This window comes from Pongo pygmaeus, chromosome 18 (genome assembly GCF_028885625.2).
Source record: "Pongo pygmaeus isolate AG05252 chromosome 18, NHGRI_mPonPyg2-v2.0_pri, whole genome shotgun sequence".
NCBI lineage: Eukaryota > Metazoa > Chordata > Mammalia > Primates > Hominidae > Pongo > Pongo pygmaeus.
This window is the reverse complement of record NC_072391.2, coordinates 78924255-78948447: the sequence shown is the minus strand read 5'-3', so window position 1 is coordinate 78948447 and position 24193 is coordinate 78924255. Positions and strand designations below refer to the sequence as shown.

Here is a 24193-nt window from a genome sequence, read left to right as displayed (position 1 = left end):
ATTACACAACAGCCCCCCATGGATATGTGAGGAAACAGGATCGGAGAGGAAAGTGGCTCCTAGGCCAGAGAGGGACGTCGCGCTGGAGACCCACCTCTGAATGAACTTCTTCACCACTTCCATCCCCGCGTTGAGCTCGTTCAAGGCAAGGATGTACTCCTGAGTAAACAGCCTCAGTCGCGGGCACTTCCCAAAGTCCTGCGGAGACAGCAGAGGACGGGAGTCAGGGGATGGTGCCAGGCAGGGCAGGAGCCCAGGGCAGTCAGGACACCAGAAAGAAGGGCGGGACCCAGCTCTGCCTGGAGCTGCTTATGTGGAAGGCAATGGGGAGACGCCGACCCTCCTGAAAGCACAGGTGGCGTCTACTTCAAAGAACGGCACCTCGACACCCGTGCTTCCGCTCTGAAGGACCACCTGATGAGCAGGCGCTTCTGGCTGTAGAGAAAGCCACCCTCAAAAGGCACTTGTGAGACAAATGAGACGAGAAAGAGAAAAGAGAGCCAGAAAGGCTGGGGGGACAAGAGAGGGTGCTTCCGAGGGGAATGTGGAGTGTGGAAGGAGGTGTGTGAGAGGTGGGTGTGGAAGGAGAAGAGTGAGAGGTGGGTGTGGAAGGAGGTGAGAGGTGGGTGTGGAAGGAGGTGAGTGTGAGGTGGGTGTGGAAGGTGTGAGGTGGGTGTGGAAGGAGTTGAGTGAGAGGTTGGTGCAGGAGGAGGTGAGAGGTGGGTGTGGAAGGAGGTATGAAGTGGGTGTGGAAGGAGGTGAGTGTGAGAGGTGGGTGTGGAGGTGTGAGGTGGATGTGGAAGGAGGTGAGCGTGAGAGGTGGGTGTGGAAGGTGAGAGGTGGGTGTGGAAAGAGGTGACAGAGGTGGGTGTGGAAGGAGGAGAGTGTGAGGTGGGTGTGGAAGTGTGTGAGGTGCGTGTGGAAGGAGGTGAGTGTGTGAGGTGGGTGTGAATGGATGTGTGTGTGTAAGAGGCTGCTGTGGAAAGAGGCATGCATGTGCAATGAGGAGCCTGGGCAACAAGCGTTAGTGGCAGGGGAGGCACTGGCATGTGTCACTATCATGAGGGGACAGGGACACCACCCTGGGTGGAGGCCCCATCTGTGCCACGCTAGGGAAAGCAGTGCCTGCACGTCTCCATTCACCAGCCCCCCGGAACTAAAGGTTCCACTGCGGGGCTCTGTCGAGGGGCCAGGTCAAGGACACAGGGATCCTGCCTGTGCCGGCCCAGGGCCGTAAGTGGTGGCTGCCGTGCTCAGCCTCTTCCAGGTGTCAGGAAGACAGGGGTCACGGCACAGAGAGCTCTGCCAGGAGGCAGGAAGTCGGCGCCCAGCCCAGTGGGGGGCTTGGGGCTTGCCAGGAGCAGAACAGAGGTGCAGGGAGAGGCATGGGCCAGACAGGGGGCCTGTGAATCTGGCCACCACACTCATTCCCAGGGTCGTGGCCAGGGCTGGGGAGGTGCTGGGACTGCCAGCCCCTCGGGCTGTGTCTGGCCAGTCAGGAGCAGCACCGTCCTGCCCCCGACCCTCCATAAAAGTGATGTGACTGACCACGGAGGGGAGCCTGGAGTCTCCAGACCTGTCCCTCTGTACCCATCTCAGTGGAACCCGTTTTTTAAAGACTGCAGCCTGAATCAGGACTCTCAGCTGTAGAACAGAAATAGAGACCCCCCTCAGGTCTAACTGACCCCGAAGCTGGCATGAAAGCTCTGAGTGGAACCCGTTCCTACCACTCCCTCCCGCAGGCTCCCAGGAGAGAGTTTCTAGAGCCGCTGGGGGCTTCTTCATGTGGAGTCAAAGGGGTCCTTTGTGAGAGACAGTGCAGGGGGAGCTTTCACTCGTCTGCCTGCTAGGACTGTCCTGCTACATAAAGAGGGAAGCAGAGCCCCTGGAGCAAGTTCAGAAAAATGCACACACTGGCATGAACACAAACACACACACACACACTCACTCTCTCACTCTCTCTCTCTCTCTCTCCCTCCCTCCTGGGTTAGAAAATGAGACCTCTGCCTCACAAGTATTTAATCTGGCTTTGGGCTGCCACGTCTGTCTCTGGGCCTCACTGTTCCCACTATGGAATGAGCGTCCACAGAAGTGACCTCTAGCCCCCTTCCACCACGAGGGTTTTATGATTTTGTAAACTGCTTCAACAGAGACTTAAGGTAACTGTCATCTTAGCTATTAGATTTTTGAATAATCAAGGTCATTTCCATGGAAATAAACATTTACAGAGGGATCCAGCAGCCTCTGAAAAATATGCTCCCCTTGGAAAACTGGAGGTCAGATTACTTGGTGGTCCACTGGGGACCACAGCCATGTCTTCTCACCTCATTTGCCAGAAGAACACTCCGAGTGGCATGGGGGCACAGAGATACATGGTCATTCTTCAGAACGCAGGTTGGCGAATTATTTGGACTGAATCTCCAGAGGAACATACTAAAGAACCACTTCCTTTTGTTTCTAGTTTTTATTTCAGTCTAGCAAAGAACATTCTTTGAGACTCTCAAAGCTTCAGTTTGCTCATCCATGAAAGGGGGCACATAACATATTTGCAAGAGATGCACTCAGAATGGGGGAGCCCCCAAATCCCCAGAACAGCACTGTGGCTACGTTCCCGCCCGTTTCCTAAATGTCTGAGTGCCTCCTTAAGGAGAAACACTGCATTTGGGGTGAAGAGCAGTCACTGTTCATGCCACCCCAACAGGCTCATGGCTTAGGCAGGCTAGGTACGCTCCTTAGCCAGAGACTTGACCCCCTACACCAGCTGAGAGCCCCAGCTCCAAAACAGTGCTGCTGACCCGTGGCCACTCATTAAGCATCAGGGAGCATTCAGTGAGTAAATGTCAAAGCTCTCTCTCGCCCACCGCCTGTGTTGTTAGGATTCCATGAGGTCAGGTCTTCCTGTGCCTGGCATGGCCATAATCACTGTTTAATACAGTCTGTTCTTCTACACGAGAGGCGGATCCTCCTCGGTCCTCCCAACAGTTCTCTGACGCTGCCGCTCATGGTGTGTAATTAGGAGGCGAAGAGCAAGGTGGGATCTGGTTGCGTTAAAGCATCCCCAGACACCTGGGATCACTTAGGGGGTACTCGTTACAAGTGAGGCAAGGACTCATGGCTGAGGGTCCCTACTCTCCGCCAGACTGCCACAGATACTATAAATTCTGGGTCTGCCCGGAGCTGTTCTGATTTTTACAGAGAAAATTATTACATGGTCAACACTCCAGGCCCATAAAACTAACCAAATACAAGAGAGGCGTTGTATGGTGAAGCCCCGAGAGCCTGTCTGAGTTATGAATTTTTTCCCTTTGAAGTCAGATGTCCCCAAAGAACACTTATGAAATGGTTTACTGACTAACATGGAATATGCAAAAATGTTTATGTGCCTGAAGAGGCATTCCTCTGCCAAGTATGTCCTGGGGGTGTGGCTCTGCCATTGACAAGTTAAGGTCCTTCACAAGAAAACCTGAAGAACCTTTGCTCTGAACTCCAACATGGCATGGCCCACTCCATACACTACACCGCAGTGATTTTAAAGCTAACAAATAGGGCCCCTTTCCTCCCAGCTGGCCAAAGCCAGAAAGAGCTCCTCCTTGAAACTATGAGTGCCCAAATTAAGGCAGAAACCCCGCTCCATCCCCCAGTGGGGAGTCTCCTTGTCCTGGAGAAAGAACCGTACAGGGTGTCCCTCTCCCCAGTGTTCTGAAAACAAGAAATGAATTTACCCCAAATCTAGGAGGGGCTCAGAAATCAGCAACAATTCATTTACGGTTTGCAATCGCTTAGGGTAGAGAATGGTACATACATAGTGTTCATTACGGTACTAACACGATTTCAGTTGGTAGTGGTGGCCTGGAATGCAGGAGGAGAAAGAGTCTGATGCTGTCTCTGGCTCTACAGAAAGAGTGCTATAATTGATTAATGATGTCTGCCATGAGTATGGAAAGGGTAGAGGAGCACATGTGTCATACACTTCCATTCCTGACTGGGGAAGGGGCTGTAGGTGATATAGTATTCTTCAGGGACATGGTGTGGAGACAGGCAAGCTACATCACAAATGAATTGATTTGTGGTTACCCTTTTTCAGTTGTTTTCACGTGCTCCAGGAGACTCTAAAGTCTAAGGTGGTGGCTGGCTCAGTACAACATGTGACTGGGAATGGGCCCTGGCCTCAGGCTGCCTGCTCCTTAGCTCCCACCAGGACCACCCACAGCTGCTCATCAGACCCTGCCTATCCTGTCCTGCCTTTCTGGGTCCCAGATTCCTCCTATGCACAGGTGTCACGGGAATGGCACAAGGGTTAATAACACAATACACTCAAAAGAGCACCACACTCTTGATTCCAAGAAAGTGTTAAATAAACATCTGCAAAAAGATGTTATTCTTATTCCTACCTGTGGCTCCTGTGGCCACTTAGTGGACCTAGCTAAGTCTCAGTTTCCTCGTGTCGTACAGGGCAAATAATGACATTTGCTGCTGTCCCTGGAATGATGAAGGAACACCAAGCGGCTACACAAATTACAAGCACCCCGCCCGCTGTAAGTGTGCAATTAAATCCTGCCTTTGAATCAAAAAAAAAATAAATAAATAAAATTTAAAGGCCACGCTTTATTCAGATTTCCTCAGTTTTCCCTTCATGTCCCTTTTCTGTTCTGGGATCCCATGGAGAGCCCCAAATGACATTTAGTCGTTACGCCCCCTTAGACTCCTCCGACCTGTGACCGTTTCTTAGAATCTCCTTGTTTTTGATGACCTTGACCGTGGGGAGGACTGACCAGGTACTTTGCAGACTGTCCCCTCGTCGGGATTTGTCTGATGTTTTTCTCATGATTGGAATGGGGTGATGGGTTACTGGGAGGAAGACCATAGAAGTCAAGCGTCGTTTTTATACGTCCTGTCAAGGGAACATTCTGTCAAACTGGCTTGTTGTCGATGTTGACCCTGATCACCTGGCTGAGGCCGCATGTGTCTGGTTTCTCCACTGCAAGGCTACTCCTGCACCCTTCCATACAGTGCTCTCTGGAAGGACCTCGCTGTGCGCAGCCCACACTAAAGGAGTGCGAAGTCATGCTCTGGGTCCTTGAGGACGGGATATCTACAGACATTATTTGGGCCTATTCTTCCCGGGAGGCTTTCCTCTTCTCCTCCAGCTGCGGTATTTTTGTTATTCTTAGGTACTGCAAAAAGATTCCTCCTGTTGCCATAATGGAGGACAAGCTGTACAAAACCCCCAAAAGTCCTTAACCAGAATCTCAACCCCAGTTCCTGGCTGTCACCCTGGGCCAACCACATTCCCCAAATCTGTGCCAACGCAAAAGGCCGGGGAGACGCACGGGGCCTCATGTTCTGGGCGCTGGGGTCTGGGTGCTGGGGTGGGGCGACTCACCATGTTATGCTTGAGGATCCGCTGCACCACGGGGGTGAACACCTCGATGACCACCATGGACCGGGGCCGCTCTCTGCAGTGCTGGGGAGAGAGTGGGGTACAGTTACTGTGGGCCTAAGAACTTTCTGACCACAGCCCGTGGCTGCTAGCAGGGCTGGGGACAGTGAGCCCAGCTGTGGGTGCCTGGGTTCCCTTGATGAACACTGTTGCACTGCTTTCTAAAAATGAGTTTATTTTGGAGGGGGGCTAGTTCTAGGTTCAGAGCGGAATGGAGAGGAAGGTAGAGAGCTTTCTCAGATACCCCCTGCCCCCGGCACGCACGGCCTCTCCAACTATCACTGCACATGCTCCTATTAAGGATGGGGTGGGGGCGTTCCAGGCCCTGAAACGTACCCTGGGCACTCAGGCCAGTGGGCATGTGGGGCACTGGAAAAGGAATCCTGGTGGAGAGACAGGGCCCAAGAGGACAACACAATCCCGTTTCCCTTTCCTGTCCCCTGATGCACACACAGAGGACTCCCTGGGCAGGGGATAAAGGGCACCACGGTCCCCTTTCCTCCCAGGTGCCTGCATTTCTACCCCACAAGCTGGTCTCATTGATGGACACAGCCCACGCCTCCCCAGAGGAGCGTGCAGTGTAACAAATGTAGCGCGTACACCCTGTGGGGTATTTGTTACGATGGAGAACCCCACACTGACACATCATTGTTACCCAGAGTCCACAGCTGACTTTAGGGTTCGCTCTTGGTGCTGTGCGTTCTGGGTGTTTAGACAAATGTCTAATGTCCTGGAGCCGCCACTGTAATATCACAGGAAGTCGCTTCACTCCCTAAAAATCCTCTGTGCTCAGCCAATTCATCCCTCCCTCTCCCCAACCCCTGGCAACCACCGATCTTTTTACTGTCTCCATAGTTTTGCTTTTTCCAGAATGTCCTGTAGTTGGAATCATGCAGCGTGCAGCCTTTTCAGATGGGCTCCTCTCACTTAACTAATATGGATTTAAAGCTCCCCCTTTCTCTTCGTGGCCTGCTAGCTCCTTTCTTTTTAGTGCTGAGTAACACTCCATTGTTCCACAGTTTATCCATTCACCCACTGGAAGGCATTTTGGGTGCTTCCAGGTTCTGGCGGTCATGAATACAGCTGCTGTAACATCTACATGTAGATGTTTGTGTGGACAAGTGTGTTGAACTCATTTGGGGAAATACTTACGAGTGCCATAGCCTTAAATTTTTTTTCTTTTTTTTTTTTTTTTTTTGGAGTTAAAAAAGTAGACGAGATGAGAGCTTTTGTTTGCTTTCTGTTTGGTTTTGACCTTAAAGCTTGAGACTGTTTCAGATGGTACACATAGGTGTTCTGACATGGTCCTTATTTAATATATAATGAGACTTTTGTTAAGCTAAGATTCTGTATGTTTGGTCTGAAAGACCTTGGAAACTGGGTATGATAGTATGAGGGCTTTGGCATTTGAACACCAGGGTGTTGAAAATTCTGTGACTCTTCAATTGGTAGCTTTAGCACGCGGGTGGCAGTCTGCAGGCCCAATTCATCACCAGCGTGGTGTTCTGTTTTTTAGATTGGAAAGGAAGCCCTTTACAGGCTGTGCGGACAAGGCCCAGCCCCTCCCTCGTGTCCTGCACACATTTATCACCCACCCGGCCCCCGGATGAGGATGCTGGACCTGGGATAAGAGAAATCAGGGCTCCCCTGAGAAAGCAAGATGAATAAACTTTCATCAGATCTTGGAATTTGGCAGGAGTTTGGCAGAGCGGACGCAGCACGGGAGGCTTTGGTCCCCTCAAGCTCTCTTCTCTGGGCTCCAACTCCCAGAGGGAAAATAGCCAAAGAAGCATCCCACATGGCCGGGACCCCCCTCCCTCCAAAAGGCAGACGGCCCTCTTTGAAACACCCACACAGGATTATAGCAAAGAATGCCAAAAAGGATAGCTTATTCTACCTCATCCCTTTCCAAACTGTGCTACCAGGAACGCTGAGGTAAGAAACACAGTGAGGCAAGTGAAGCCTCAGGTAGGAAACACAGTGAGGCAAGTGTATCTTGTTCTACAACAAATATGCAGTGTTCCAGAACCAGACTTTGAGAATCATGAGATCTGGGAGAAATCCTAAGCTTGAGAGGCAAGCATGGGGCAGGTTTGGGTTAAATTGGACAGAAGATGGAGGAGGTGACCTGCTGTGACAGGCAGAGGAGCAGCTGACCGTTCTCTCAGGATACTGGGTTATTTAACTCCACTCTGCTGGGGACATGATACCCATGAGTCCTGGGGGCAGACAAGGCCCTTGTGTGTCCCGAGGAGCCTGGGGCCTGTGTGTATCCACACCAGTACACACACACACACACACGCTCGTGGACGTTCACTCCCTGGGCCTGGGGCACACATTGCACATGCCCACATTAAGGATGGGGGTGGGGGTCGTTCCAGGCCCTGACAGGTACCCTGGGCACTCAGACCAGCAGGTGTGTGGATTGCTAGAAAAGGAATCCTGATAGGGAGCCAGACTCCAGGAAGACAACAGAATCTTGTCTCCCTTTCAAAGTTCCCGTCCCCTGACACATACACAGAGGACCCCGTGGGGCGGGGGGCGGGGGGCCGGGAAGGGGCGGCAAGGGAAATCAAGCGCACCACAGCCCCCTTTCCTCCCAGGGGCCTGCTGTTCCACCCCACAGGCTGGTCCCACTGCTGGACACAGCCCACGCCTCTCCAAAGGGCAGCGGGTGACCTAGGCAGGAGGCAGGTAATGGGAGCGGGGAGGGATGAGGACCAGCTGAGCGGGGCAGCAGGGGTATGACAGGGGAGTGCTGAGAACATGTCTCTCCAAAGACATAAAATTATTACGCTAAAAAAACCACACAGCAAAGAACAAAACAGGTTTGTGTGCTGGTTTGGCCTGAGCCGCGAAGATGTGCTCTGGGAATGAGAGACGCCTGGTCCCCGATGTGCCCTGGGCATGTCCTATGTGAATCCCACTGCAAGGCTGGCGCCGGGTGCCTGGCAGCGGATGCCCTGCTCCACGGCTCCTCTAAGCTAACCTGGAGCACCATGCTGCCTCCCGTGTTCAGGGAAAGCCCCACAGCCGCACCCCACCGTGGGCCAGCCACTGCGCAGAGGAACCTTGGCTAATAATAACCCAGCTCTGACGTCAGGAGCCCAGGAAATCTGCAGCAACCTGTCTCCTAAGACAGCCGGGAAGTGATTCCAAGGAAAAGCAAGATGTTCCTCTTGTGACTCTTTCTCACCTGTCTGGCAGAGAGGTGGGTGTAGCCCTAAGAATGGGTGCCGCGCATGCCCTCCGCCTGTGACTGGGACCGTGACCCAAGACGGTGGGGCCCAGGTTTTCGGCCTTTCTGTGCAAACCCAATCCCTGGTGTGCGCACACAGAGGGAGGTTACTTCCTGCAGCCACAGCCCCAGCTCAGCAATCCCGTACCTTGCAAAAGAATTCACAGAGATCTGGTGGTGGGTGGTTGTTTTCCAGCAAAGGAGCGATTGCCTGAAACACAACAAACAAGTATCAGGAACCGTGGGGTAGATAGCCACAAAAAGACTTCAAACAATCTCCAGGCCATATTGTGAAGTGAAAAAAATAAATGCAGAGCAACACATCCTGCATCACATCATTCATATTAAAAGCAAAAAAAAAAAAAGAAAAAAAGAAAAAAATCCCCCAAAAATCCACAACCATATCTGTCTGTGTGGGTTTGTCACCACCTAAAAACAAGATGTTTCTGAAGAGGGCACTGGGATGGGATGAAATCCTCTTTTCCTGATGAAAACATACTCATACTCATGAAATACTTGCAAAATTGGCTGGGCGCAGTGGCTCATGCCTGTAATCCCAGCACTTTGGGAGGCCAAGGCAGGTAGATCACTTGAGGTCAGGAGTTCAAGACCAGCCTGGCCAACGAGGGGAAACTTTGTCTCTACCAAAAATACAAAAATTAACTGAGTGTGGTGGTGTGCGCCCCTGTAATCCCAGCTACTCGGGAGGCTGAGGCAGGAGAATCACTTGAACTTAGGAGGCGGAGTTTTAGTGAGCCGAGTTCGTGCCACTGCACTCTAGCCTGGGTGACAGAGTGAGACTCTGTCTCAAAAAAAAAAAAAAAAAGAAAAAAGAAATACTTGCAAAATGATATTTTAAGTAAAATTAAAGTTCTGTCACAGCTAGTATGGCTGGGGTCTGGGTCTGAACTCGATTCTGAACTTGAACCTAGATTCAGCTCATGTTCTTCACCACCATGGTGAGCGCCTTCCATAGTGAGCTGGACCACAGCGGGGGTTTGGACTCCTGGTCCATGACCAACAACAGTTACTATTGCCTGGCCAATGGAATGAACAAAACTAACTCAAGCTATGGTAGAAAAATTAGCCCATAAAAAACTACCAAGCATGTCGGGAGAAGACTAATTGCCAATAGGGCAAATAAGAGGATGTAACTGTTGGAATGAAAGGAGGCTCCAGAAGGCGTCATAATAATGACAACAGCAATAGTAATAAAAGAATGCTGGAAGGGGAGGCTGTAAAACGCAGGGGTGAGGGTCAGACCCTCAGATCAAATTCTTTCCTGTTCTCAGGCATTCCTGCTGAGCCGGGAAGCTCAACCCGACCCAATTAAGTGTTCAGTTCAGCCACATTAGCTGGATAAATGCAGCCTGGATTTCTCAGATCAAAATTTCTTTCCCAGGCTTGTCCTGAATGCAAGCCCTCGTCCTCCATCCAGGGCTTCCAGGCACTCAATGGGACTCACAGGTGTTGCTGGCAGGGAGAGGAAGGCAGTACCTCCTTCCGGCTCTCATGCTTGCTCCCGGTTCTGCAGTAGCCTGTCTTACCACTTTGCCTTTGCACATTAAGTCCCCCTGCCTGGACTGCCTTCCCCAGCTTGCTCCGTTTACCTTACATTCTCCTATCTATCCTTTAAGATTCAGCTTGGTCACCTCCTCCTGGAAGTCCTCCACCATCATCCTCCCAGGACCCTCCCTGACAGAGGTTAAGTACCTATCCTCTGCACCCCCTCTAACACCCAGAACAAACCTCAGCCCTTGGCCATGTTATTTTTATATTATCTGTTGACCCGCCAGGTTCTCTCAGCACACATTCAGTCCTCAAGTCTTGTCCAGCTCTCTATCTGTGTCTGGCACATAGTCAGACTCACATGCTCAGCAAAGTTCGTTAAATGAATTGATGAATTAATACTACGCCAGAAAAAGGTGGTGGTGAGTGATTGGGGGTGCCCAGGTTGACTTGTCCTCCTGTTCTGGCAAGAGAAGGCAATGGATAGTCCAGGTGAGAGAACGGAGAAAACCTCTATACTGTTAGCAAACACTCACTGAGGGCCGACTACGTACCAGACACTGGAGCTGACAGCAAAGGCAGAAGCTGCTGCCTTGACTCTCCACAATCAAAGGCCTGGGGCTCACCTCATTTTGTGCATACAGTAACCACCTAGGCTTGCCAGGGCCGACTGAGTGGGTCCCCCAAGGCCCTGATTCGGCTAGAGGAGCCTGAGGGGCCTAGTGACTGATGCTCCTCTTGTTCTGTACCTTGCAGCCAGGAGACATCCAGGCAGGTTAGTTCCAAGGTCCCTTCTCCTGGGCACAAAAGGCTCTGCCTCTTGCTTCTATTTCATCTCCCATCTGCCTGCTTCTCATTTCCTTATGCTTTATGCTCCAGCAATGCTGAAGCTTCCAGAACACACTACGTTGCTTTAAATCTTCGTCCTCTTGCACATTTTGTTTCTTCTCTCTGGGATGCTTTTATCCCGTTTTGCCACCTGGAAAACTCCTATTGATCCTTCAAAACCCAGCTCAGATATCACTGCCTCCAGGAAGCTTTCTGGCTCCTTTCCCAGGGGAGTTTATCACTCTACTTACTCTCTGCACTCAATGTCTCTATTTTTTGCGGTGATCACTTTTGTCTTCCTACAATAGATGATGAACTCCTTGGGGACTAGGTTATCTGTGGATTCAAATACATAGCATGGTGCTTACCATCTAGCAGGTGCAATTTCATTTCTTTCTTCTCTCAAGTGAGAGTTAGGTTTCATAGCTAAAAGTCATCCAGGAAGATATTTTACCTCAAAAATGCTTACATCATGGTAGAGTCCCAGAAAATAGCATCTCACTTTATGTATCACAGGGAATTAAATCCAAGTTCTATTTGTGGATTAATTGGGAGACATGTCCTGGGGCAGGAGAGAGAACGTTTACCTTTCAGCTAATGGGGTGATGCCTCTGAATAAATTATATGGTCTCTGCCATCTCCTGCCTTCAACTCCCTAGGCAGACGCAGGAAGGAGGAGGCGATTATGATACATTTGCTACACACCTCAAAGACAGATAATTACACTCCCTCTCCCATCAACTGGGGCTCTGAAATATGCAAAGGCAGAGGGAGGTGCGTCCGGCTTGCTAGAAAAGACAAAACGGAGCAAGGCCAGATGCTGGTGGATTACGCAGGCGCCAGAATTACCCCAAACCAGGAAAAGGGTTGTAGGCTCCAGGAGGCGGAGGTGGGTGGAGGGAGCGTGTTCGAGAGGAACTTACCACAATGATGTTTTCATGCTCCTGGGTGGTCAAGTTTGTGTTCTAAAGGATTGAACAGAGACAGCAGGAGGAAAACAAAACAAAAGAAAATTAAGAAAACGAGTATTTGCATTTCAAGATCCACAGTTTCGAAACATCTTCAGCGTCACAGACCAACTGTCACTGTCATTTTTTCTTAATTAAACAGATTAGAACACCCTCAAGGGGCAAGGTCGGAAAGGGGAGAAAGTACGGTTCTGGGGCAGGGAGAACTGAGTTCTTGTCCCTGTTTCGGGGCTTGAGTTATGTGACCTTGAGTGAGTCGAGTCTGGGGGAGACTCAGTTCCTGCTTCGGTCAACGGGGCTTCCAGTAACCTCAATAGGCTGTTGGGAGAGGATCTGGCCCTTGTCAAAGTGAAACTGCTTAGAAGCCAGAAGGCAGGTTCATAACAAGTATGTAAAGAAACAGACCTTTCAAGAGTCCTAATCTGTGCCAGGCAGCCTTTTAGGAGTAACACGTATATGATTTCAGTGCTTCTCAAACTAAGTTCCCAAGGAACATGAAGTTCCGTGAGTGGGCCCGAGATGTTTTAGCTGAATTCAAATTCTAGCAACTGACTTGCAAAAACATAATTAGGTTGAATGGAATACATTTGCTGAAATTTTAGGGGTCCTGTTTCCTTCCCAATCTGGACTTTTCTTAAATAACTGGTAACTGTTACAGGTTGAACATCCCTTACTGAAATGCTTGGGAACATGTGTTTTGGATTTCCTTTTTTTTTTTTTTTAATTTTGGAATATCTGCATTATACTTAACCAGTTGAGCATCCTAGTCTGAGAATCCAAAACCTGAAACTCTCCAATGAACGTTTCCTTTGAGTGTCATGTTGATGCTCAGAAAGTTTCGGACTTTTGGCCAGGCACGGTGGCTCACGACTGTAATCCCAGCACTTTGGGAGGCTGAGGAGGGTGGATTGCTTGAGGCCAGGGGTTCAAGATCAGCCTGGCCAACATGGCGAAACCCCGTCTCTACAAAAAAAACAAAAAATTATCTGGGCATGGTACTCGCTACTCGGGAGGCTGAGGCAGGAGAAACATTTGAACCCAAAAGGCGGAGGCTGCAGTGAGCCGAGATCGTGCCACCACACTCCAGCCTGGGCGACAGAGCAAGACTGTCTCTAAAAAAGAAAGTTTTGGACTTTGGAGCATTTCAGGTTTCAGGACTAGAGATGCTCGACCTGTGCCGCCATCTGTGAGTACTTGAACAAGGAAAGAGACGGCTGTGCCATAACCAAGGAATCACAGGAAAACTCAAAAATGCCCACCTTTCTTTCTTGCTAGTTTCGTGGTGTGTTCTCCTTTGCTTGTCTGTTTTGGTGGACACACAGTGGTGCCAATTCATATTTCCTGAAAGAGCCACATTGGCTGCTTGTAAAGAGACCCCTCATTTGAACAGTGTTGGCAAGATCGATTGTTCTGGTTCTAGACAGAGCCCCATGGCTCCCACCACCTGGACAGGCTTAAGGCATATGGGGGTATCTAATGTGTTTACAGCAGCCAAGGCAAAAGAAAAGCTTGCGAGCTATGAATTTGCTTTTGCCCAATAAGCTGGCTCCCGAGGGCTGCGGGAGGCTGTGAAGCCAGGTCAGCATCTCAACAACATGAGTCTCTACCGGTCTCCATGAGACGTCCTGACCTAGATGAGGTCGGACCCAAGATACCTAGAATCCAGGCATGTGAAAGGATGTTTTTTGGATCTGAACACGCTTTTTTTCTCTAGTGGATATGAGTGGAGTTTGAGCAGCCTGTTTATGGTAGATTATTAACTATCAGTCACTTTTCAGCCTTGGGGAGAAGCCTGGCCTTGGTCTCTCCTTATGACTGCTGATGAGGTCTCTATGCCTCAGGCACTGTGTAAGAGCTTTGTTTTGCTCATGCCACCAATTTCTTTTGATTATGACAGGTTCTCTACTACCCCATTGACTGATCAGCTGCCTAAGACTGATGGGATGCAGTGACCAGCAGGTGCAGGGTAATAGGGGGTGGAGTGAGGATATGAACCCATCTGTCCTGACTCTAAAATCTATATTTCCTGCCACTGAGCTATAGTGCTCCACTACCCATCCAAGAAGCAGTTCCTTATTTTGGGCTGCCAAGGGCAGCTCGACACATCCATCCCTCGCCCCCACCCACGCACCTTTCCAGGAAGGCTTTGGTGACCACGGACACCATTTCCTTTGTCCCAGTCACGGGGCAGCCCATGCATTCTACAGGGAGCCTTCTCTCCACCAGGGCCATTTTCCACCCCCGGTAGAGCATGTCCACTAATAGCCACTGCATTAGAGGGAACACTTGACTCTCAAGCTAAGCGGCTACTTTACACGCAACTCAACAAAGGCCTGGGAGGGTGGGGACAGCCAGCTTTGCTTTGCTGGTGGACGGACAGTTCTTTCTCGGAACTGTTTTGCGTCCTTAACAGCTCCCTCCACGATGCCCCTCTGCCTGCTCCCTCCAGATCCTTCCACTTTCTGGTTGGTCTAGTGATGCCTGGAACCTCTCCAGAGGAGGCCTTGCAAACAACTTGGGTAAACAGAACAGAGAAAGGACCCAGCCCCAAAACAGGGCACGGAGGTCGAAGGCAGATGTTTGTTTTTCCAGCTACTAGCTCCAGACGCCTGGCTGAGGGTGCTTACGGGGTTCAGACCACAGACATCCCTTATGACAATGAAAATGTGGCCATGTATCAAAGGCCCTTGCAAGTTAGGCACAGTGCCAAGCACTTTATGCATATGAGAGCATCGCATCCTCAATTCTATGAAATAGGTACTCGTCTCAGACCCAATTTACAGAAAACAACTGGGCACAGAGAGGCCTAGCAACTTGTCCAAGGCTACCCAGCTACTGAGGGCAGGACAAGGTTCTTCCGACCCTATAACATGCACTCTTAAACTACGTAGTTACATACTTGCCAAAAAGTCTCTACCAGCCCAGGTTTATGTCACATCTATGTGCAGGGGCATAACCTTCGCCATTGGGCAGACCCGGGCGAGGGTCCTGGCCCAACACTTAATCTGACTGGCCCTGTGTAAGCTACTTAACCTCTCAGCACCCCTGGTTACTCCTCTGTACATTTTAATACTTACCTTGCAGGGTCCTTGGGAGAAACTGGGGAGGTCTAAGGGCCATCAAAGTGACCACTGCACAGTATGCATGAGTGGATGCTGGGTCAGGCAGCCTGGGCTGGAGTCCCAGCTCTGTCCCTAAATGTCAGCTCTCTTCAGTAAAGTAGGGTGAGTAATGCCGACTCCTTGCCTGACACAGTAGCTTCAAAGCACATGGAAACTTCTTCCATTTTCCTACTTTAAATATCTTTATTCCTCCATCCTAGCACTTAGGGGTCAGCTGCCTTTGAGATTTTTACTTTAAAGCCCAAGAAGCGCCCTCAGCCAGGTGTCTGGACCTAGGCGTGGTGGCTCATGCCTATAATCCCAGCACTTTTGGGAGGCCAAGGTGGGAGGATCACTTGAGCCCAGGAGTTTGAGACCAACCTGGGCAACACAGTGAGACCCCATTCGTAATTAAAAAAAAAATTAAAATAAAAAGCCCAAGGAGGGATGTGAAGGCCAACAGTCATGCGGTCACCTGAAGCACATGTGAGAGGGGAAAAAAATCTTGCCCGAGGCCGGCAATGGGGCACGTCTGCTGCCCTCAGCACTGCCCTGATTTAATAAGGGTGTGGTGGTGGTTGAGCCTGGTGGCGCTGAAGTGGTGGACAAGTTGGTCTCAAAAGCACTTGGCAACTTTAAGGTGGAGCTTCTAGCTCCATTACAAACTTGCCATGTGAGTTGGGCAGGTCACTCATTATCACTGGGCCTCAATTTCCTCATCTGAGAAGTGAAGACAGAAAGGCCCATCTTTCAGAGAGAATGTGAGTTTTAAAAGAGAGGCTGTCTCACTTTGGGAGGCCAAGGCAGATGGACCACTTGAGGTCAGGAGTTCAAGACCAGCCTGGCCAACATGGTGAAACCTTGTCTCTACTAAAAATACAAAAAAATTAGCTGGGCATGGTGGCACACGCCTGTATCTCAGCTACTTGGGAGGCTGCGGCAGGAGAACTGCTTGAACCCAGGAGGCGGAGGTTGCAGTGAGCTGTCACGCCACTGCACTCCAGATTGGGTGGCACCTGGCACCTGCCTGGCTTACTACAGGTGAGCAGGGACCCCTTCTCCAGATGAGAAGCCTGTACCTGGGGCTGGACATCCAGCACCCGGCCTCAGAATTCCAGCCACTCTGAGATTCATTTCCCAGCCTGGGTTTTTACTCCTCTTGGAATGATGCTGGTCTCCCAACTGAGGACAACACCTCTGACCTCTGTCCCTCTGCCTGAGACTGTCACTGCCACCTACTTTCTACCTCCCACCTCGCCTCCTCCTAGAATGAGGGACCTTCTCTACTCCACAGACACGGAGGGCCAGTAGCAGGCCCCTGTCCCACGGTCAGCGGCCAGCCTGGGCCTGCAGAGACAGGGGAGGGCTCCAGGTAGCCGGGCACTTGCATGGGAGCTTGACGGGGGTGACTCAGGACCGGGGGTATCACTGTCAGGGGAGGGGGACAGAAGCATCACTCTGGTGGCCGTGCACAGTTTAAATCAGGAGTCATCAACTCCAGTGTTCCCAGAGGGCCAGGTGAGCAAATAAACGAGAGCAGTATTAATATTTGTAAAGCGCCTAGAATAGCACCTGAAACGGAAAACAGAAAGAAGCACATTTCCGAAGCGCCTTCTGCCTAACCAACAGCGGGACAGACTCGCTGATGAGTTTCATTGTTCACTGCCTGTCTCCCCTGCCGGGACACAAGCTCCAGGGGGGTAGGGGGCTTGTCTTTGCTTGAATTCCCAGATGGTGCCTGGCACAAAGCACACATTCAACATGCCAGGAGGCCAGCAAAGCAGATGGCACAGGAGGCCCAGCCGACGGGTGGCATCAGGTAGCACCAGCTGCAAACTGTGGCTGGATTTTCTGATTGTTTTTAAAGAGAACCTGGAAATTCCCACTGTACTGTGAAATCTCCTGATTTTTAAAATGGTGTTTAAATTAAACAGAGCACATCTACAGGCTTTGTGGGGTGACGAGGGCAGAAAGGTGAATCCCCCTGGACCCGTGGAGCTCATGTGGGCCACTGCTAGGGGAAGACAGAGATGGGGCTGGGACTACTGGCTCTCACTGCACGGGGCAACACCTCCTCTTCCGTGCCTACAATCCCCAGACAGCGCAGCTGGAAGCAGCTGGGGCAAGCCTCCCTCTCCAACTCCCACACACGGCTGGGTGGGCAACTGCTCACCTCCTTCGGCAGCAGGGCGACAACACAGCCCACATGGAGCTCTGCCTGTGCGTGCTGCTTGGCATGGAGCCGGTGATCGGTGGAGGGAAAGGCAAACAATGTAAAGGGGTCCAGGGGAGGGGTTTTACCTCTGAGAGCAGTTTCGAGACAATTTCCAGCGGGGCCTGGTTGATGGAGTCATCCTGCAGGGGGGATGTCAGGGCCATGTCCACCAGGGTCCGGATCTCTTTCAAGACAACTTCCCAGCGGCTTGGGTTACTCAGCACTTTCTTATATTTGTAAATCTTTTTCTGGTTGAAACAGATAAAGAGACAGCAACATGTTACTCATGTAAGGAAGGCAGAAGATGGAAGACAATCAAAGAATCAGATGGGTTAGGGTGAAAAGGGCCCTGAGAAACTGCCAACTTGGCCCAGTCCCCGTTTATAAGGAAACTGACACCCCGAGAGAGGAAAGGTCTCATCCAAAGTCACAGGGTGCGTTTGCAGCCAGGCCTCCTGACACTAGACTCATTTCCCACACAGGCTCACTTCGCCCCGATGATAATCCTTGATAGATGACCTTTTTCTTTTTTCCTGTTTTTTTGTTTTTGTTTTTGCTAAAAGGATGAGGAAACCGAGGTACACAAGAGGTGAGAAAATCTGCCCAGGGCTCTAGAGTTGGCAGAGCTGAGACAGAAACATGGGTTCTGACTCTCAAGCCAGCACCCTCACCACCATACTACATTGTCTCCACACAGTTTCCAATGACTCAAAAAAGAAAATGGGGAAGTCACTTCTCTTTCAGATCATATCTTCAGCCAAACTCATTCCCCAAGGATTCAAGTGCAGTAAGAGTGGGAATGGTCAGTCCACAAAGGGGCTTTCTCTGAGTTGAAGGCACTGTTTCCGCCTATGTCAATCCCAAGAGGTTGCTTGAAGACAGGTAGTCAGCTAGGGAACACGACAGACAGGATTAAGGCCAGGAATTAAACTCCAGCAAGGTAGGGACTAAACCTGGAATGCTCCCCCCAGAAATCCAGCGCTGCCCTCCACATCCACCTGGCCAGGAAGACAAGAGTGCTCTCACCTTTGCTTGAGTGCTGTGTCGAAGCCAGAGAGCGGTTGGGGCAGGGGCTGCTGCCTCCCTGGATTTGAGGCAGAGTTAGTTCCGCCTCTCTGACATCATGGAAACGGAGGCCCTCGGAAGGCGGAGGTCTGGGCCAAGCACTCCCTCCACCCCCGCCCCGGCTCCCGCCTTTGCAGCTGCCTGCCCCACTGCACCCGGCCTGCTTGAGAGACTTTCCAACTGGATGAACTCCTTCATTAAGTGCTCTGCTCCTTAGGGAGAGCCTAATTTTAGTGTTACCGTGCCAGCAGCCAGCTGGGGTGACATGTCACAATCTCTGAGCCAAAGTCAGAAAGAGAAGGGGGGTGAGGAGGGTCCCTTGCTGACCGCTAAGGCTCAAACAGAAACCTACAAGCTGCCAGAGCCTCCCTGACTGCTTAGTTTCTGAGCTAGGAATTATCAAGTGGTCTTGGGACCCACCGCTATCAAGGAAGTATCTGGGGGACACATTCCATGCCAAGTGGAACGGTTACTGCTGTCGGTGAGGCACACTGGTGGGACGGGAGGTGGACCTGAGTTGCAAAGATCTGGTTCTTCCTAGAAAACTCTCATCTTCTGAGCCTTAGGGTCCTGTTCTGTAAGTCAGGCTTGAAAATACCGGCACCTCTTTCAATCTGTAACCCTGACCCATCCTGGACCCATGTGGTCCACTCTATGGAGCCACATTCAAAAGCCAAGTCCAGATAAAACAGCCAAGAGTAACAAAAAGGAACGCTGAGACTGAATCTGTCTCTTGAAAAACTGAAGGAGATGAAACGTAAAACCTAGGCCAATACGGCAACCCATCTTCCTCCTCTCCATTATTTTCCCGCACCCCATGATTTTCTGGGGCCTCTGATATACTCATTGCCACTGGTGTCGCCCCCATGAACTCGCACCAAAGACGGTTTTCATTCCCCCCGCCCATCACCCCAAATCTTTTCCGTCATCTCTCCCTTCTCCTCTCTCTGCTCCTTCTTTCTCCTTCTCTCTAGTTCTTTCATCTACCCACCTGCCCACCTTTCTCTCCTCCTTCCAGCACCTGGTCTTACTGTTCTTTGCCCATTCACCCACTGCGCATCAAGAATTAGAAAGAGATCAGCTCTTCTCATAGGCCCAGCAGAGCAGAGGAGGCCAAGGCAGCCTACCATTCCCCAGGCAGTGGGAGGGCAAAGACCAGGAACATTCACTTGCCAGCCACTGGAGACCCTATGAGGACAGGAAGAAATGCGTGGCAAGTTGTCGGGGGTGAGTGTACAGTGAAGAGTAAACATGCTGTTGATGTTGATGATGGTGACAGTGACTACTGGCTGAACTTCATTAATGACAAGACGCACCCTGTCCACTGAGATGTCTCTGGAACCATAACCAGCCTCCTTCCTAGTTACTGTCAACCGAAGCCGCCCTGTCCTAGTGCTGTGAGCAGGATGCGCTGCCTGAACAGCACAACGAAATCTGTGCAAAACACAACATGTCTGAAGCAAGAACCCTACCCGCTCCAGAGGATGAATGCTCCTTTGAGCTTTAGAGTCTGCGGTTTTAGTTTGTACCCAGAGAACTGTTTAATTTTTAAAAGACCATGAAATGATCACACAAAATCCACCCTATATCAGGCCCCAAAGCAAACCACAGCGATCCACACCCGTGTCTTCCCACAGCAGATTGCAGATTTGCATGGAGTCTGGGCTCTAAGTGGACTCTTCTGATCAGCTGCACATTATTTACTTTTGAAAGATTAATGACTTCATTCTTTCGGTAAAGATGATGCATGCTCATTGCAAAAAAATCTAAACTGTACTGAAAAGCACAAAGAAGAGGATAAGTTTTAAAAGACCTCAAAAATCCCACAACCCAGAAATAGCCACCATTAATATTTGGTGAACATCATTCCAGCGAAGTCTCATTTAAACTTTGCAAAATACAACCAGCCCTGAGGTGGGTGGCCGTGAGTACAATCTCCTGTTCTCCACACACAGATGCCACTCAAGATGCAGGGGTGACCAGTCTGAGGCATAGCAGGGCCCAGCGGGCAACGCTGGCATCAATGCAGTTTCAGAGACGAGCCCTCGGGGTCGGTGCACCCAGCCTCAGCTCATCCACAGCTCCCCTCCTTCGAGCGGGGAGGACAACAGCTTTCCTGGGAGGGCCCAAGCCCTTGCTTCACAGGCATCCATGGGAGAGTCTGCAGAGGCTGTATTCAGAGCCAGAAGGTCCCAGGGCTTGTACCAAGGGCTAACATGTCATGAGGACATACCATGTGCCAGGCACAGTGCTAGCTCTTATGAGCTTTATCCCACTCAACCCTCACAGTATCCCATGAGTTGGGGGCTTGTCATAGGGAGGACCCCGAGACAAGGGACTGAGCGCAAATGGCTTACTGATCTGAGAGGGAACGGCAGGAAATACTGGTGGGGAGAGTGGGGAAGTGAGACGGGGAAGAGAAGACGGTCAATAAACAGGGCACTGTCAAGCACATGATATGGGCAATGAGGGCTCACTCCTGCTGGGGGCTCTAGGGGACAGTGCAGATCACACTCAGAGGTGACGTTCCTAAAGAGTGAGGGAGCCGGCCATTTGTCCATTAGCTCCCTAAACTCTTCAGGGCTTTTTTTTTTTTTTTTTTTTTCCTGAGACAGAGTCTTGCTCTGTCACTCAGGCTGGAGTGTAGTGGTGAGATCTCAGCTTACTGTAATCTCCACCTCCCAGGTTCAAGTCATTCTTCTGCCTCAGCCTCCCAAGTAGCTGGGATTACAGGTGTGCACCACCATGCCCAGCTAATTTTTGTATTTTTAGTAGAGATGGGGTTCACCATGTTGGCCAGGCTGGTCTTGAACTCCTGATCTCACGTGATCCACCTGCCTCGGCCTCCCAAAGTGCTGGGATTACAGGCGAGAGCCACTGCTCCCGGCCAACTCTTCAGGGCTTCTGACTGCCCGTGTGCCCAGGCCAAAGTGATCCCACAGTCAGAAAAAAGCATGCGCTTGTGCAGGGTCACAAGTGTTCATGGTGCACAGCCGGCAGCCCTCACGTGATGCTGAGGGGGTGGCCAGCTGCAGCTTCTGCCAGAGGATTGTTGGTGTTCTCTGCACAGAAGCCTATCATGGCCCCGAGAGGTCAAGAGACTTGCCCAGAGTCAAGCAGCTAGAAAGGGACAATTCAGGAGTGAAAACTGGCTCTGGCCACTGCAAAGCTCTTGCCATCACATCAGTGAGGGCCAGCAGGGTCGGGTGAAGAGGATATCAGATTTGCCAAGAGATCCTGAAGAAGTGTCAAGAATGCTTGGTGACGTAGGGACAAGATCCAGAAACAAGCCCACGAGGCTCTGAGAGTGGAGGCCAGGTAACTAGAAGGTGGTGGAAGCGGCAGGGGGAGGGTGGGCTACGGCGCTGTGGGTGCAGGGGGAGGGTGGGCTACGGCGCTGTGGGTGCAGGGGGAGGGTGGGCTACAGCGCTGTGGGTGTGGGCTGCAGGCAGGCCCCTGTTCCTAGAAGAGGCTCTGAGCCCCAGGTCAGGATGGCCACAGGGATGAGGGATACCTGTCCAGGATCAACAGGGCCCTGTCCCTCCTCCCTAGGTGATAAATTAGCATGCCACATCCCAGGAACTCTGATGCGCTCATCAGGTGATGAATCATGGTGGAGCTGGGACAGGGACGCCTCCGGAATCCCTGCTTCAGGCTCCCTGGAGGCTGGCCCTCAGCTTTGCAATATGGTCTTCCCGCTGAGCGTGCTTTCCCAGGTGGGGTGGGTGGCCTGGTGGTTTGTCTGGCATGGACCCCACAGGCCACTGGATTCCTCTGAAGTGGGGAGTACACAGGGGCCTTGGAACTGTTCTGTGGCTGGGCACATGACCTGGTGTTTTCACAGAAACGGGCTGACTTAGAGCAGGGTTGGTGAACTATAGCATGCGGTGAAACCCAGCCCCCTGCCTGTTTTTGCTCGATGAAACCAAGAATGGTCTCACAAACTGTAGGAGTTGTGATGGAAAATAAGCACAGAATATGCAACAGAAATCGAACTTGGCCCACAAAGCCCCAAATATTTGCTATCTGGCCCTTTATAGAAAAAAGTTTGCCAAGCTCTGGCTTTAAAAGTCAAATTCCAGCCTAGGAGTAAGCATGCAAAAAAGATGCTCAATGTCATTAGCCCTCAGGAAAATGCAAGCTAAAACCATAAAGAAATACGACTTCACCCTACGAGGATGGCTATAATAGAAAATGACAAACAACGCCAAGTGTTGGCAAAGGTGAGGAGAAACTGGGAATCTTGTGTGTTGCTGGTGGGAAGGTAAACTGGTACAGCCACCTTGGAAAATTGTTTGAAAGTTTCTTAAAACATTATACATAAATGTATCATATGACCCAGCCATTCTGTTCCTAGAAATCTACCCAAGAGAAAGAGAAACAAACTCCAAAGACATGCCCAAGAATGTCCATAGCAGCATTCTTCACAGAAACAACTTAAATTCATCAACTGATGAATGGATAAACAAGATGTGGTATAGCCATTCAACCAAACAGTATTCGGCAATAAAAAGAATTGAATTACCCACATGCTGCAAGACGGATGCACCTCATAACCACTACACTAAGGGAAAGAAGCCAGATACGAAAGACATAGTGTATGATTTCTCTCATGTGAAATGTCTAGAAAGGCAATTTCACAGAGACAGAAAGTGGAACGTTCACTGCCTGGGGCATGGAATGGGAATGAGACTGCAAACAAGCATGAGGGCATCTTTCAAGATGGTGGAAATGTTCTAAAACTGAATTGTGGTGATGGCTGTACAACTTTATAAATTTGCTAAGATCACTGAATTGTATACTCACAGTGGGTGAATTTTATGGTATGTGGATTCCATTTCAATAACGCTGTTTTTAAAAAATGTTATCCTAGGGAGGTAGTTATCAGACAAAACCAAAGGTAGTATGGCTCAGTGGTGAAGCGTACAGGCTTCACGAGCAGACTCCAGATCAAATCTAAGCTCTACTTCATCCATCCACCCATCCATCATCTACTCACCCACCTACCATTCACCCACACATCCATCCATCTGCCCAACCACCCACCCACCCATCCATCCATCCATCCATCCATCCATCCATCCATCCATCCATCCACCCACCCACACACCCATCCATTAATCCATCCACTCATTCATTCATCCATCTACTTATCCATCCAACCATTCACCTACCCACCCAACTATCCATCCGCCCAACTATCCACCCGCCCAACTATCCACCCGCCCACCCATCCATCCTTCACCTACCTCAACATCCATTCATCACTCATCTACCATGCATACTTCCATCACGCACTCATCGATCTATTCACCCTTCCATCCAATCATCCCATGAAGATCTACCATGACATGCCAAGCACTATGTTAAGTACTAAGGATAACCGTGGTGAACAAAGCAGACAAGCCCCGGTGCTCATGAAACCTACAGTCTATTACTTGCATCAGTTTCCTTGTCTGCAAATCCAGGATAAGAATAACTACTGTCAAAGGCTTGCTGTGACTATTCCATGAGATAATATATAAAACACTTAGCTCAGCTCCTGGCTAAACAGCAGCTCTGATTGTTTTCACCTACCAAGTTCTGTAAAGGAGTAGTCCAGGGAGGCAGAACTCAGGAGGGCTCCCCACATCTGAGCCCAAGCCCCACCAGCCAGCGGCAAGCAGAGACAGCAGGCAGAGCCTCCTGCTTCCCGTCTGGCAGAGTCAGCCACTCCAGCGCTGTCCTCACCCTCTCTGCTTGTCAAGGAAGGGACGTTACCTGGGCAACACTTGCCATCGCTCTGGCAACTGTTCTCCCGGCAGAGGCAAGCACATACGCCGGGGTTCT

At 50.7% G+C, this 24193-nt stretch overlaps 1 protein-coding gene across 4 annotated transcripts in view; it reads right to left on the bottom strand.

Annotated features, from left to right (window-relative positions):
- Positions 1–24193, bottom strand: part of CMIP (c-Maf inducing protein) — a 269517-nt gene that overhangs the window by 42840 nt on the left and 202484 nt on the right. For 3 of the 4 annotated variants that reach the window (XM_054452582.2, XM_063654131.1, XM_054452584.2), the window contains 5 exons: positions 17386–17547; positions 11939–11980; positions 8827–8889; positions 5384–5464; positions 95–198 (listed from right to left, as the gene is read on the bottom strand). In XM_054452582.2, coding sequence (XP_054308557.1) covers positions 95–198; positions 5384–5464; positions 8827–8889; positions 11939–11980; positions 17386–17547 — 452 coding nt within the window. Of the gene's footprint in view, positions 1–94; positions 199–5383; positions 5465–8826; positions 8890–11938; positions 11981–17385; positions 17548–18325; positions 18404–24193 lie in introns of those variants that run through there. The other variant, XM_054452585.2, reaches the window with a different exon arrangement.